This window comes from Phragmites australis, chromosome 13 (genome assembly GCF_958298935.1).
Source record: "Phragmites australis chromosome 13, lpPhrAust1.1, whole genome shotgun sequence".
Lineage (NCBI taxonomy): Eukaryota > Viridiplantae > Streptophyta > Magnoliopsida > Poales > Poaceae > Phragmites > Phragmites australis.
Genome location: NC_084933.1, coordinates 19,011,254 through 19,026,399, shown reverse-complemented (window position 1 = coordinate 19,026,399; position 15,146 = coordinate 19,011,254). Strand labels below are relative to the sequence as shown.

The 15,146-nt window shown below is 43.7% G+C and overlaps 1 protein-coding gene across 1 annotated transcript; it reads left to right on the top strand.

The window, feature by feature from the left end:
- Window positions 1–3,942: 3,942 nt before the first annotated feature.
- On the top strand, window positions 3,943–7,803 carry LOC133888148 (probable protein phosphatase 2C 41). Its single transcript, XM_062328291.1, has 6 exons — window positions 3,943–4,104; window positions 4,227–4,440; window positions 4,960–5,202; window positions 5,281–5,557; window positions 7,052–7,206; window positions 7,306–7,803. Exons 2-6 carry the CDS (start codon window positions 4,402–4,404, stop codon window positions 7,444–7,446), a joined length of 855 nt encoding a protein of 284 aa, XP_062184275.1. The 5' UTR covers window positions 3,943–4,104; window positions 4,227–4,401; the 3' UTR covers window positions 7,447–7,803.
- The last annotated feature ends 7,343 nt before the right edge of the window (window positions 7,804–15,146 follow it).

Sequence of the window (15,146 nt, the reverse complement as noted above, 5' to 3'; positions counted from 1 at the left end):
ATCGGTAGGTACCAAGTTGATGGCACCTCAAACAAAACACAAGGAGATCATATAATGCAACATCACCATGACTTGGTCGCGGACATGTGGTCCTAACTCCTAGTGGGCCCCACATGTGAACAACGACGTCACGGAGTGACGTTACGTCGAAGGAACCGCTTCTGGAGAAAATTGGGGTGGAAACCATGCAGGGAGGAAAAACACCTAGTTTCAATAGTTGCGGGAGCCCACGTGTCTAGTTTTGTGGTTGAGGGAGCCAAATTGGAGTAGTGCAAGAGTTGAAGTAGGTCACATGGACTTCTTAAAAAAAAAGCCTTTTGGTCAACAACCATGTTCATTCGTGCCTTCTTTCCGCACCCTTTTTTTCTTTCCATACTGAGGTCCTCCCTAGATTCCATTAGCATTAGCGAACGAATCCTTTTATTTTTGGGTGTGACATGTAACAACTGATTAAAATTTCGTTCTTTCTCAATCGATGTTCGTGGTCGTTGGATGCCAATCCAACTGCACTCCATCTTCAATCGAATCTAAAGCTGTGTTTCTCTCTCTACATCAGCACGTCAACTTGCTTCCCCCATGCTATCTTGCCTCCCCTGTCTCCTGCAGCTGCCATGAGCAAATCATGTCGATAATTTGTTAACCATGTCCTGGTTGCCCCTTCAAGGGCAATAGTGAGGTAATTTGCAATTACCTTCTTGTCCCCACCAACCGTTTGGATGGTTGTGGTATAGAATGAAGAAACTCAACGAGATTTGTGTTTCTATTGTATTTCTCGATCGTCTCAGAGCGAAACCTTATCGGCCAGCTTATGTTCCACAGATCTGGAGAGAAACATCCGTTGATGGCGCCTTGCTTAGTTCTAGTATCCCTGAGAGTCTTTCCCACGGATATTAGAGATCGGTCCCGATTGGATCGATATTGGGATATTCCCCAATTCGATAGATGAGGGGTAGACAAAGCATCTTCAAAAGCCCTCGAGCGCCTTCGCCGGTCATTGATGACCTCGCACAAGTCATTGATTGGATGACCTTTGACCAGCGAGTTCCAGCGGTAGTTGTTCACCCCATTGTGATCCCATGAAGCTTTTTTCCTCGGGTTACGCCTCTCCAGGTCTGATGCGTCTTGCAACGGGGTATTGCCTGGTCTTCCCTAATTAGGTCTGTCTCCGGCTTGGGCCAAATGAGAGTTCTTGGCTTTGATGATGATCTCCTTTATTAAGTCGACCACTAAGTTCATTCAATCCTTGCCGGCTAGGTAGCTAGATCTCTGGTTGGAGGGCGTATGAGGGTCTCTTGTAGAATGAGGATCCTCTTAGCCATTATGGATTTGAAACGGTCAGCCCCCTGCCGATGTTTGGGAGATGGTAAGACCAGGGCTATGTTAAGGATCGGGGGTGGTGTGCTTGCCTGGAGCTAACCATTGCCCGCACCCAGAGCCGAAGGTCCCTGTCTGTTTGTAGGATCGTCGTCATGATTACGCATATCATCACCCTTATTTCCGATAGTGAAAACTTCTCAGGGGCAACCCTTGCTAGAGAAGGTGTCCAGATCTATCATGGATATCTTGACAATTTGAGTTGTCAAAAATTACGGGGATTGATCGTGAATTGCTGTAAATTGGACATTCACAGTTATCTTGGCAGACGATTGGTTCGAAACCGATGTTGTAATCCTTAGTACATTGATCTATAAATCGACTTACCTTGTTACTTGAATCGTTGTCGAAAAGTTCATCATCGAAATTCACCCGATCAATCATCGGTTCGTAGGGAAGAGGAGTAAAGTTGTCGTACAACCATTCATTAGAAAAAACTAGTTCTCGATGAAGCTTTAGGCGATGTCGATGGCATCTTCTGTGTAGTTTCTTCAATGGATTTTGTCATGATCCTCATGGACGGAACCAGTTGTCGACAATTTATGAACTACCGATCTAACGAACTTGTTAAAAAAATAGGGTATATTTTGAGTAGATGAATCACGAGAGAACACACATGGAGTTTTATATAGGTTCGGACCTCCGAGAGGATAATAATCTTACACCATGTTTTACTTGTATTGATCTGAGCATGTTACAATGTGGAATGTGACCAGCTTAGATGAATTTAAACCTACTCGATGACTTCCTTGCTTGGTTTTTCTTGGCTTGTATTTGAATTGTTTGGGCTTTTTGTCTTTTCGTTTGTGCGTGTCCTTCGCAGTGCCCCTGACTCCGTATATATATTGGAGTGTCGTATGTCATCTAGACTCATCTTTTCTGTTCTTGAAGATAAATCTTTTCGGTTGTGGGACGTCTTAGACCTACGGGTAGCTTTCTTTCATCCAGAAGTCATCTTCTTGGAGATAGAAATATGTCTTAGGAATCATGAAAAATCCTGAGATATCTGGATATGGTAACTATCTATTATTCATCGTCAAACCCGTTGACACCGCATGCTAGCAACTAACCTATTTTAGTCACCCTACCGCTAGCACCGCACAACGCGCCGCACGTGTGATCCACGGTTACGACGACGCCTCACCACCCTACCACTGCCCACTGCGCGACCCAAGGCCCTCCCTCTAAGCCCACCCCCATGCAAACCCCAAACCCTAACCTGCGAACCCTGAACCTCATCGGCGAGATGGAAGCAACGTCGGTGACGAGGTGTCAACTGAAATTTGTTTTCAGATCAGGAGGCATTCCGTTCCTTTTAATTCTTTTTCGCAGGAACCTTTTTCTCCTGTTTCTAAGGTTTTAATTACCTCAGCTGGCTTTCTACCAACCATGTGAAACTTTCCTTTGGCTCAGAGGAGATGCTTTGCTTCCTCCAAAAATACAAGAAACCAAAGTGACACAAACAGTGCTCAAAACCGAGGATTCTTAATTTCTTGGTCCTATAAATTATCTCCAAAATTCCTCCAACCCAAACGAGCCTGATCGGGATCCTCTGCAGTGACAAAAAAAATGCAGATGTGCTACAGTAAAATACGCTAGGTGGTGTTATGGATGCTACATTAACAATGCTACAATCACTGCATTGATATACTGTATCAGGCTCATGTTTACTGTGCACACAATTGCACTTTGCATTATTGCAGAGGATATGAGTCCAAACGAGTCTACATTGCCCTCGGTAACTTACAGGTATCATAATATCACCCTAGGTAATTAATTGTGTGATGCAGCAGTCTAACCTTCGAGTCGTCACCCTAACCACCAAATTACCGCTCACCATACCCTGGCCCACGTAACCAAAACCCATCACTACCTGACTAAGTTCATATCTGGCGGGCTCACATATCAACTTACAGACTAGACTCAATAAAAGTTCCGTTAAACGATGATTTATAGTTTTCAATTTTTAAAATATATAAGAGTAATTTTCTAAAATAATCTAGATGTTAAGAGTAAAAAATTAAATTCTATTAATTCACTTCCCTAAATAATCATAATCAACCTCCAATAAATTTAGATGAGAAAACTATGCCAAACAGACGCTAACCAACGCCTCAGCCTGTCCGCGTCGTGCCTCCTGTCTTTAGTCCATAGACCCGGTTCCCGGAAGACCAGCACTCGTTTTGGCCAGTAGACACGCGAGTCAAACCGGCGCCCAACCCGCATCCCCCGAAGTCTTCAATTCCCGCATCAGGCTACCGGCTACCCCCACTCGCTCTCCGCCTTACAGCAGCCAATGACAGTTCGGGCCCACTTGTTTGGTCTACAGTTCAGTCACCAAAGGAGAAGTACCTCGCTCAGACCCACCCGACGCGTGTGGGTATGACCATTTCTGCTCCCCCTGTCGACACCGAGCTGTCTCATCGTACAGACGCGGTCCATAGAGTTCAGGCTTCCGTAGCCGTCGCTGGTGCCTCGAGATTCGTGTTTGAATCGATTGGCAAGGAGTGGTCTATGAACCGGGTCCGCGCCGCCTGTTGAGTGCTGAAAGGCCTCTCCCGTAGACTTCTTTGTCCCGACGCGCAAACGCGACGATAAAATATTTTTAATAAAAACGAAGCCCCAAAGAGAAGCTCGGCTTCTTCACTTCCTCGACCGCTCAAAGCTCCGGGCTTTGGACTCTTGCTCTTCCCTAAGAATCTGTGGGTTCTACGCGTGCTGGATCGATTGGTAAGCTGATCTGTTCACCCGCGATTTTTCCAAGTTTTTTCCCGCATCTGCTGCTGAATTCTCCGTCTGGTTCCGCTGCTGGATCTGCTTTTATCGAAATTTTCTTCCCCTTTTGATTGCAGGTTGCAAAATTCCATGAAAAGCGAGCGATTTTGGGACGTCGTTCGTGACCGAAGTCGAACCTCGTGGTGTCGTGGGAGAGGTCTCGGTGGGGGTGGGGGTTTCTGAATCCCTCCGTTTCTGTTATATTTTGCAAGTTTTGTTCCAGGATTGGAACCGAGAGGGGATTTCTAAGATATGGCAAGGTTTTGCTGCTTCGGCGCCGGCTGCTCTGAGGTAAGTTCGCTTGTTATCAGTTGCTGTCGTCACGTATTTCATCAATTATTGTGTCATGCACTCGTATGTATGGAATTGTTCTTTAGCTTTTGCCAATTAATTATGTAGTAGGATGACAGTTAAGAGCAGATTTTATATTTTTCCTTCTTAAAATAAAGCTTTACTGTATCATCCTAAAAAAGATGAAGCTTTCATATTATAGCTTACCTTTATTAGAAAAAATATGCTTAAGTTACTATGTAGTATGCCTCGGTGGTAATTACTACCGATTGCCATTGACTTCGTTGACATGAAAGGTCGTTATTATCCTTGACTTCTAATGACACAAGTTTCACCAATTGTGCACCATACCTGCTCTAAGCTCCACCCGAGAGCACTCTCAAAAGTAATACGGTTCATGGACTATCTATTCATGAGGCTTCTAACTAAGTTATGAGCTCTAATAATTGCAGTCTATAATATGCTAGCACTTCAAATTCAGCCATGCTACTCTTGCTGACTGTTCTGCTTGTATTACAGTTGATGGGGCACGCGTCAACGGCATCTGGTAAAGGGAAAGGCTGTCAGGGCCAAGTCAAGGTCTGCTATGGCTATAACCTTGTAAGAGGGATGACAAATCATCCAATGGAGGACTATCATGTTGCGGAACTTGTCGAAGTGAAAGGAAATGAGCTTGGTCTTTTTGCCATTTTTGATGGTCATCTAGGAGGCACCGTTGCTGCATACTTACAGAAGAATTTGTTTTCAAATATTTTGAATGATGTAAGTTTTTAGCTTTTGTTTCAACAAGGATTCTTTCACTAGCACTGTGGTGATCTTATTCTTATTGTGCTATTTTAGGAGGAGTTTTGGACACATACAGATAGAGCAATCTCAAAAGCTTATGAAAAGACAGACCAAGCTATTCTGTCACATACTCCAGATTTGGGACAAGGTGGCTCCACTGCGGTAACTGCCATTCTTGTAAATGGCAAGAAGTTGTGGGTAGCTAATGTTGGGGATTCAAGAGCTGTCCTTTTAATAGGTGGTGAGGCCATACAGATGTCAATAGACCATGATCCAAATGTTGAGCGTAGCGTAATTGAAAATAGAGGTGGCTTTGTTTCAAACATGCCAGGTGTGTCCTCAATTCTTTGGTTCTTAAAACTTGCTACCTTGATTTAAATGGTTGGTCCTAGTCTTGCTGCAGAGCATCTGAACATCTCAAACGTGCAATCCCAGTGAAATGTTTTAACCAGAGTTTTAGTAAAAAGTTTTTAGATATGGGAAAATAAAAAAGGTGTTTACTAGTACTTGTCGTTCAGTTACATGATTACTCTATTTTTTATCTTTATCACTAATTATTTCATTATTTGGAAGTGTTGATCGTACAGCACCTTGTGGTTAGCTTATGATTGAGACGGTCCAAAGTATGTTATGATTACAACAACAGCCTCTGTCCCAAGCAAGTTAGGGTAGGCTAGAGATGAAACCCACAATATCCAACTAGAAAGATGATGAGAAAACAATAATGATAATAAAGGTACTACTAATAGTAAAAAAATCAAAGTAATAACGGTACAAGGAGATCTATGCATAAGTTATGATTGCTATAATATTTCCATGTGGCAAGATATATATTTAACAAAAAGCTTACATTTTGTAGCAAGAGGATGCTGGTAATGGCTTAATGAGACATTGCATATGAAAACAATATCAGAAGTTCTGGTATCTGTATTGTGGTATTTTGAAACAACTAGTGTGTTATGTCATTAAGGGCAGTGCAATTTTTCAGACCATTATACCATATTTCAGTAGTTTATATGAAACATGGCAGCAATCAATGTATGCAGTCGCTCTCTGGTTGAAAAAGAAGTCTTATGCAGCTACTGCGAGGAATCATTTGAACTTGACTATGGAATTTTAGCACTGACCTATATTAGCTAATCTTAAGGTGTCCTAACTCTTGTAAGGTGTAAGGAACACTGGTCAAAAGGCTAAAAATACTGGTCAAATTTCCCTAAAAAGGAATACTGGTCAAAAGGCTAAAAGCTTCCTAGATTATTTCCTCACTATTGATTTTTGAGGACAATAGTATACCATTAGCCCCTTACCTCTATGCTTTCTTATATCACATGTTTGTTATGTGCAATAGTTTCTGTGTGCACTCAACTCATTGGTTACTGAAACAACATAAATATTAGAGGATAACTGCTGTACCCCTTGCAGTGCTCTAACTTGAAGATTTATTCACAAGTTCATACACATTTCCATGACTACCTTTCTGCAGAAAACATATACTCACTTCACCTGGGAAAAAAAAATGAAGCTAGCATATGTCATAGTTTCCAATGTAATCGTAGTCGCAGGAAGACCAGATTAGTAATTCTTCTTTCATGTGGAAATTCTCAGTGCAATTCTTACTCTTTAATATGCTGTACCTAGATAAGCAGATTAAGCATAACTATCAACTATGTCCTTTAATACGCTGCCCTTTACTCTTTAATATGCTGTACCTAGATAAGCAGACTACGCAGAACTATGTGCCCTTTACAAAATAACCATAACTATCAACTATGTAATTTAACATTTTCTGTTTACAGCCTATTGAATCTAACCATGTAAGTTTCAGGAGATGTTCCCCGAGTATGCGGCCAGTTGGCTGTCTCCAGAGCTTTTGGAGACAAGAATCTAAAATCACTCTTGAGATCAGAGCCCGATATAAAAGTCAAAGACATTGATCACACTGCCGAGCTACTTGTCCTTGCGAGTGATGGCCTTTGGAAGGTGTGGCTTGATATTTCTAAATTTGTCCAAAGAACCAGGATATAGCTGATCGGAATCATATCCAGGGATGCATTATTAATACTTTTCTTTATCGACCAGGTAATGAACAATCAGGAAGTCGTTGATTTGGCCAAAAGGTTCAAGGATCCATATGCAGCTGCCAAGAAATTAACCGCTGAAGCGCTAAAAAGAGAGAGTAAAGATGACATATCGTGCATTGTTGTTCGCTTCAAGGTGTAAATTGATGGCAGGTGACTCACGGAGGATTGTCACCGCGAGCACGAGTTAAACAGCAGACTTAGGCCGCCCGACGACTGTAGTGGTAATCCAAAGAATAATTAGTTAATTACTGGGATGTTGGTTGTAAATGATTTGTCGGCTCCATTGTAAGTTCATATACAAGTATGCTAGGATTATTTGTTTGGCGATTCAAAGGTACATGTGTGAGGGCCCATAAGCTGTCTAATTAGCTTTTCATCTGTAAATAATGGTTGCAGATATTGGAAGTTCGTGCTCCATTGTGAATTTGTGAGAGTAGATTAGGTAGTCATTTGGACAGTTCCTAAAAGAATAGCAAGATTCCCAAGTTTCTTTCTAGTAGCACCCAGGTACTTAACCCAAAGACCAATCATAAGGTTTTACGACCAAATCCATCCTTGCCTCCTACCGTCCATTCCGCCTCTGGCGAGTGGTGATTCTCCCGTGAGTAGATATGCTGTGAGTCTCCCACCATTGTTGGTATGTTGCACTCGTTGGTCAGGTTGCGATTTAGTCAAGGGAGGAGCTAATCAACATTCGACTGAAACTTCGGTTCCAGACGACGCGTGGTAGCCGTCTGATATCGATTGAACCGTCCACAGCTGCCTGATACTGATCTTCTTCTACCTCCCGACGCACAACACCGACTCGCTCCCCCATGCCACCGGCCTCCACCGTCTCCGGTGTCTCATCGTCTCGCCCCACCGCCACTCCTCAACCCACAGCCAATCCGGCCGTCTCCCCGAGCCTTTCTTTAAGCCAAGCAGCTGGCAGTTGTCGTAACCCCTAAATTCCGAAAGCCCCCTCCACTAACCACGTCCGCAGCCATGAACGAAAGATGGTGAGATTTTCGACTGGTGCTGAGGAGACACGCTTAGTTAAAGACTTAAAGTGGCAGGGTTCTAGTAAAGCTTACAACCAAGGTGAAACTATAGTTACGAGATATTTGATTTTTTGCCACTCTGTCATCCGGTAGTGTGATAAATTTGCCATTGGGTCTACTTTCATAGACTCGGAGGACCTATTTATCAATCTCAGCAAGGAATTACCGTTTCAGTAAAGTGACAAAAAGTTAAATATTTCTCCGTATAGTAAGACCATGTCCAAACTGGATCGTAGAACCGAAAGTTCAGCCAAGCTGGAAATAGGATTGCTCGAAGAAAACAGTCTATCCCCATGAAGTTTGATGGCGAGCCACATAACCCTAGAGGAAACACAAGATCTACCTAACACCCTAATGTTGCAAAACTGGGTCAATACACACCATCTTATAGTGGTTTCTTCACCGTATCAGCTAAGCTAACGTGGTTGTTACATGGTGATAAAAAATTAAATAGTGATAATTTTGTTTTGTTTTTTACCTGCCATTTCTTCTCCTATTGTAACAAAAATTTACTCCCCACTATTAAAACATTTTTAAACCATCATATGAGATGGATTGACCTGGCTTTCCAAGGTGCAGATGGGTAGACCTTTTCTTTGCTCAAGGTGTTATGTGACCACGCAAAAACTTTAGAGATTAAATGGATTTTTTCTTTGCCAGAATAATTGAGACCTAGTTTGGCCCACCCGGAATGGGAAGAATAATCGCGATCCCCAAACCACTGAACCGGTTCGTGGAGAACTGCAACCCAACTCAGCCCACCCCAAAATTTGGTCCTGTTCAGACCAAGTGAAAAATTCTTCATAAAATAGTATGAAGTCTGATGCAGGGCCCGTGGACAAACTCCAACTCCATGAGCAATTGACGAAGAGAAACAAGTTCTCTGTAGGAAGGAAAAGGGAGCCCCAAATGGCAAATGCCATTTGCTCGATGCGAAATTCTTGGGTAGAACGACGCCTACAGCTTTGCAAACTGAAGTTGGAAGAATTACATGAGAGTTACATGCAGCTCACTAGCAGTTTGGCATGCGAATTTGCAAGGGGCTTACGCGGTGTTTCCTCTGGCAATTCCCACGCGCGTTAGCTCAAACTCGGCAGAATTGGGCGTGCGCGCACGCGTCGGAATTGTCATCGATTGGCAGCCGGTCGGCGTCGCAGCTAGGTTGTTTCTCAGAGCACTCTCTATAGTGAGCAGAGATCACAGCACAACTTCACACAACGTTTGTGCAGACTGCCAAACCCATCGGCTAATTTCGGCAAGAACAAGCAAATCAATACATTCCGAATCTGAGATATATAAGATGGTTCATACGAATACACGGTAAGAGTCCGTGAAACCCTCTTCGATCCTTTCCAAAATCATGTACAAGTCGAATGATCGATCGATCCATGGATCATGAATTCATGATCGAGAAGCACCACCGCGCGGCAGACGCAGGGGCGTGCTTCGTGTGTAAATTGGGCCGCTCCGGCAGAAAGGTCTCAGAGAAAAAAGTATACTGTCTCGATGGCTCCTCGACATAAGTAGGTGTAACGCCTGGAGACTACCATAAGCAGACCATGGAAACACTAATCTAACGACATAATTCCATCTATCTACTTAGTATATAACACTATTAAAAAATTATTTTTCAAGATATCTAGGATGTCTTTACATAGCTAGTTCATTTGAAAAAGTCAAGATATCTAGGATGTCTTTACATAGCTAGTTCATTTGAAAAATTGATCTAGGAGTTGGCTAGGGCTCTATGGTTACAAATTGTTTATGAAAATAATTTTTTACAGACGGTTCCTTATATGAACCGTATATGATAATTGATAATTATTATATACGTTTTATATAAGAAACCGTATAGATAAAATATCATTTTTATAGGTAGTTCGTTATGTGAACCGCTTGTAATAATGGATGATCATTTTCAGAGACGGTTCATTATGTGAACCGTATATAGAAATGAGTGATATTTTATTTTAAAAAAATTATAATTTTTCATATGTGGTTAGATGAGGACAAACTTTATAATAAAATTATAGCCCTCGACAAGATCTACAACTTCGTAGTTGAAAAGTTTTTCATTTGAAGCCATTTATAAATTTAAATAATCATTTGAAGTTTCAAAGAAGATATCAAAATAATTGTATATGCTATTTGTATGTCTATTAGTTCTATGGTGGGATGGTTAGAGGGTTTGCACGAGCTAAGAGGTTTCGGATTCGAGTGCCAAAAACCGTATGTGCGCATATTTCACGTGAAAAATCGTGTGACTTGTGACTTAGAATGGTGTGACAGCAGGGGTGCTTGGTCGGGCCAATTTTTTTTTGCTTTTTTCGTGCCAAAGGAAGACAATTCGGGGACCGATTATCGCAGACGGTCGACTTAAAAAGAACCGCCTGTAAAAATAGGAATTACCACAAATAGTTCCTTAAGTGAACCACCTGTGATAATAGATTTTCACAGACGGTTCCTTAAATGAATCGTCTGTGGTAATCTGTTTCCATAGGCGGCCTCTTTTGCACGTGTGAAAATCGTCTATTTCCATAGGTCTTCGATTACATGTGGATGCAATAAACACCTGTGAAAACGGGTTATGATCCGCCTCTGAAAATAGTTTTTATACTAGTGTAAGGACTACGAAGAGATCATCTTTGAAGCGGAAGCACAAATTGGCGATGAAATCTGACAAACTCGCGAAATATCTCATTCTCTTCCTCCTTCACTTTTCTTCTTTCTCTTTTTCTTCATTTTTTCTTTCCTTTTCTTCTTACTTCTTTCTTTCTTGGCCAACTGGCCCTTCCTCCCTGCTCCTCTCCACACCATGAACCCCAGCCCCCGGCCTTGGCTGGACGGTGGCGCAACAGCAGTAGCCAGGCATGGCAAGCATCGGTTGGTCTCCACCGGTAGTGGGGCAGGCGGCATCCATAGAAGGTTGGGTGACAGCGGCTAGCGAGCTCCGATGGAGGGGCGGCGACTAGGATAGAGTTTGAGGGAGGCGGTTGGGCCCAATCAAATGGAAGGGATAGAGGGTGATGACGGATTCTGCCCGCTTTATTCTCTTTTTTATTTTTATTTTCTTCAGTCTAACAGTTTAAATTTATTAGACCTACTACGGTTTCACCAAATATTCAAACAAGACGTTTGATAGCAATATGAAATCATCCTAACGAGATCTTCACATCTATTGTCTCAGGTCGTCTATCGATCAACAATTCTAAAAATCAAAATTTTACCCTCACATAGAGTCCGCGGTCCACTCTGAATTTCAGAAAAATCTCGGGTGTTACAGTAGGTTCCTGCAACCCCTTAGCTCCGCATCGATTCCCTGAAGGCTATGGACGCCACGGCCTTGGCCCACGCCACCAGCTCCCGCTTCATCCTCCTCTCGTCGCTCAAGGGCACCGGCACCACCGCCGCGGCCGCAAACAACGAATCTTTGCCGCCATTCCCATATCACGGCCTCGCCGTGCTGACATCGACTGCGGGCACGGACACCGCCGGCAAGGCCCTTGCATCCAGAACCATGTCCGCTGATTGCTGAACGATTGCCGCACCACCAAGTCGCTGTGCGTCCGTGCGAGATGGATAAGCAAAAGCTGGCTCTAACACTTGAGAGGTTCCATTCTGCGCTCTGCACACTGCGTTGCAGCTAAGCTGTCTTTAGTTGTTGCATCTAGGACACTCGATATGCTCTATTTTTTTATTACGAAAACTTTAGTGACTCACATCGTCACATAAGAGTGTATTCTTAGATAGTGTTTATATATACCAGAGGCACGCGATTTATACATGTGATGCCCAAGCAATACGTTCATATCAATACGATCCCACTGTACGTGGACGCTGTGTGTGGACTGTGGGATACGTTATATGTGGATGTGAATACGTCTCATTGTGAACGCGAAACGTTCACGTCGCGTGCGTGCGCAGGTGTGGCGCTTCTTGTCACCTTTACCGGAGATCGCTGGACGATACACGGCTGAGATCAAACGGCCGGTGCCCGCCGCCCCGGGGCATAGGTAGCATGAACGCGCGGGCTCGCGGTCACATTTTGCGACGGGAACGGGGCTGCACGCGCGCGCTCAGCGATGGGGCGTCAGTGATGTCGCTATTGTGGTTGTGATCGTCCCGATCGATGGCGATGGGCGTCACCGAGTGTGAACAGAGGTCGTTGGCAGTTTGGGAATCGACTCCCAGGTTGCAGCTGTTGGGAGTTGGGGTGATCTTGTTTTAGCAAGTACAGGCTTATATTTTACTACTGTACTACTACGTGTGCAGGTGAGACGATCGTGACTCTCTTAACATCAAATTAGCAGTCAAATTTATCCCGTCGCAAAAAATATTAAATTTAGGGCTGTCTACCTCTTGCCCGGGCAATTCTAATCCAAATCTCACTCGAATTGTGGGCCGTCCGATCCTGCTTTTTTTTTATCCCAATCCAAGGATTGTTTTCTTTCTACTCTACTCGATCTCACCAGCCGCCGACTCCGCTCAATCTCACTAGCTGCATGCCAGCTCGCCCCCGCCCGCCCTCCCTCTGTGTCTCCGGCAACTCCCCACCGTTGGATCCGCCTCCGCTACCCGATCCCTCGCTAACCCATCTCATTTTGACACCCCCATCGCCGACTCTCCCCATCAGCAGTCCTCTACCACCCCGACCAGGGGCGCCCTCGCCGTCTCGCTGCACCGCCCACCAACCTCCACCGACCCCGACACTCCAGTGAGACCCTACCCCACCCGCAGCAGCCTCCTCGCTACCGCCTCCCGCCGCCACCTCCATCGCCACCATCATCGTCCTTGCCCCTGTCGCCAACCCTGCGCACCGCCATCCTGCCTCCCGTAGCTACGACGGCGCCCCCGCCACCTTGCTGCACCGTCAAGCCATAGTCCACCACCGGTCTGACCACCGTCTGTGACATTCTCTTCTAAGACCGCCCACACACCCAAAACCCCAGTCCTCGAACCCTAAATCCCTAACCCTAACCCTAAAGGCTCGTCAGAGTTCACCGGAACTGCAAAAGAAGGGCTTGCCGGAGGCAGAGAAGCCGGCTGAAGCTCACCGGAGAGGGAGAAAGCGAGGTGGAGAGGGAGAATACAAAAATCGAGTGAGAGTTCATCCAGGCAAGTTATAGCAACCCGTTAATTTATCTTATCTAGGTTTTCTTTTAGATAATAGAAATATAACTTCAAGCATCTACACTAATAAGAGGTCAAAATGCCTGGACGTGTATAATAATTACATTACCATCACCTAAAGATACCAAAACAAATTAGTTTTAGAGACAAAAAATGAAAAAAAAATAATCCACCATATATACTCCTCAGTGTTAGATGCTTGTTCGATGTTATTTTCCTCATCCGCTTTGGGAGAGGAATGCCAGACTTCATTATCATCCTCTGTCTATTCACATGGTCTGGTCGAGTCCCCAAAATTCCATTCCCGCCCCTTCAACTCTATGATGGGGATGAAATAGGGTATATGCTTGTACCCGCTAACTTAAAGATGACACTAGACTCAATACCAACCGATAGAAGGAGACCTTCGCTGCACCACTCTCCTGCTTGCCGTGCCTATCCATCACCCCTCTGCTACCACCATCCCATCCTCCTCTATACCGTTCTATCATATGCTCCCACACCATATGAGTCAGTCCGGGCACTTCATGTCAGCCAACACTTTTGTTGCCTTCGCGCGTGCCTTTTTCACGCCAAGAACCGTTTCCTGATGTCGGTTAGTAGAGGTGTAAATTAGTGAAACTAAGATACTCACCAATCTTCTTTAGTTTGATCAATTACACTAGTTTTTTTTTAAAAAATTACATAACTTAAAAAATAGTATTATTAATTAAAAAAAGATCGGTGAGACCTTTAGATTCACTAATTTACACCGCTTTCAGTCAGGGACAAAGCCGTGTACCACGCGCAGCTCTCAGCGTACAACAAGGACGCCACAGAGAAACCGTTGAAGGTAGCTGTGTCCGGTTACGTACTTACGCGCAGAATGGGAGGTTTGAGAAACATGCAGTAGACGTGGGAGAGGGCGGGGGTACCGCCTGCAATGCGTCCGCGCACGAGCTCGAACTGTCATCGGTCGATAGGCCAGCGTCACAGTTGGGGTGTTTCTGTTAGCACCAGTGACGGAGGATAGTCAGGCTACGCCGTGGCCTCAGTCTTTTCGCAAAAAATGTTTTAAACACCGGGTATGCAGTCCAATTTTATTTAGGTTAGAGCTTATTTAACCCCAAATACCTGCGAGTTAAGAACAAATGCTGTTAGGTTCATAATAAGATGAAAACTGATTTTTTTTCAATAGCTTGCTAGTACATACTAATAGTCAAATTGTAGATAAATATAACTATGAAAACGTAATAAACGACTTCAAGGATGAAAGTGTCACAGAGTTGATCTGTGATGGCTATTAGCATGAGATCATGTCTAGTTATAATTTTTTATATATATACAGTACTATTTTTTAGAGTTGTTTCTAGATATTATAATCTATAAATCTCACTCAAATATGTATTTTGAACTAAATAGAAAAAATATTAATGTATTACTCTCTGATGGTTATAAATTATACCATATATTAGTCTAATGGTTTAGCACTTAGAATATTTTTAATATTTTGTTATTTAGCCCTTGAAATTTTAGTGAGCCTTCGTCACTGGTGAGCACTCTTGATAGTCGATAATCAGCAGAGATCAACAGCACAACTTCCCAGTCTCTGTGCAGGAAGACAAGCCCAGAAGCCAATTTTTGCTTCCCAAAAGAAAAGAAAAAAACCGGCCAATAATTTTTGGTGAAA

Excerpts from the sequence above, each read along its gene's own strand:
- LOC133888148 (XM_062328291.1), top strand. The coding sequence starts at position 4,402 with ATGGCAAGGTTTTGCTGCTTCGGCGCCGGCTGCTCTGAG. Across the intron at positions 5,203-5,280 it reads TTTCAAATATTTTGAATGAT|GAGGAGTTTTGGACACATAC; the intron begins GTAAGTTTTTAG and ends GTGCTATTTTAG. Across the intron at positions 7,207-7,305 it reads CGAGTGATGGCCTTTGGAAG|GTAATGAACAATCAGGAAGT; the intron begins GTGTGGCTTGAT and ends TTTATCGACCAG.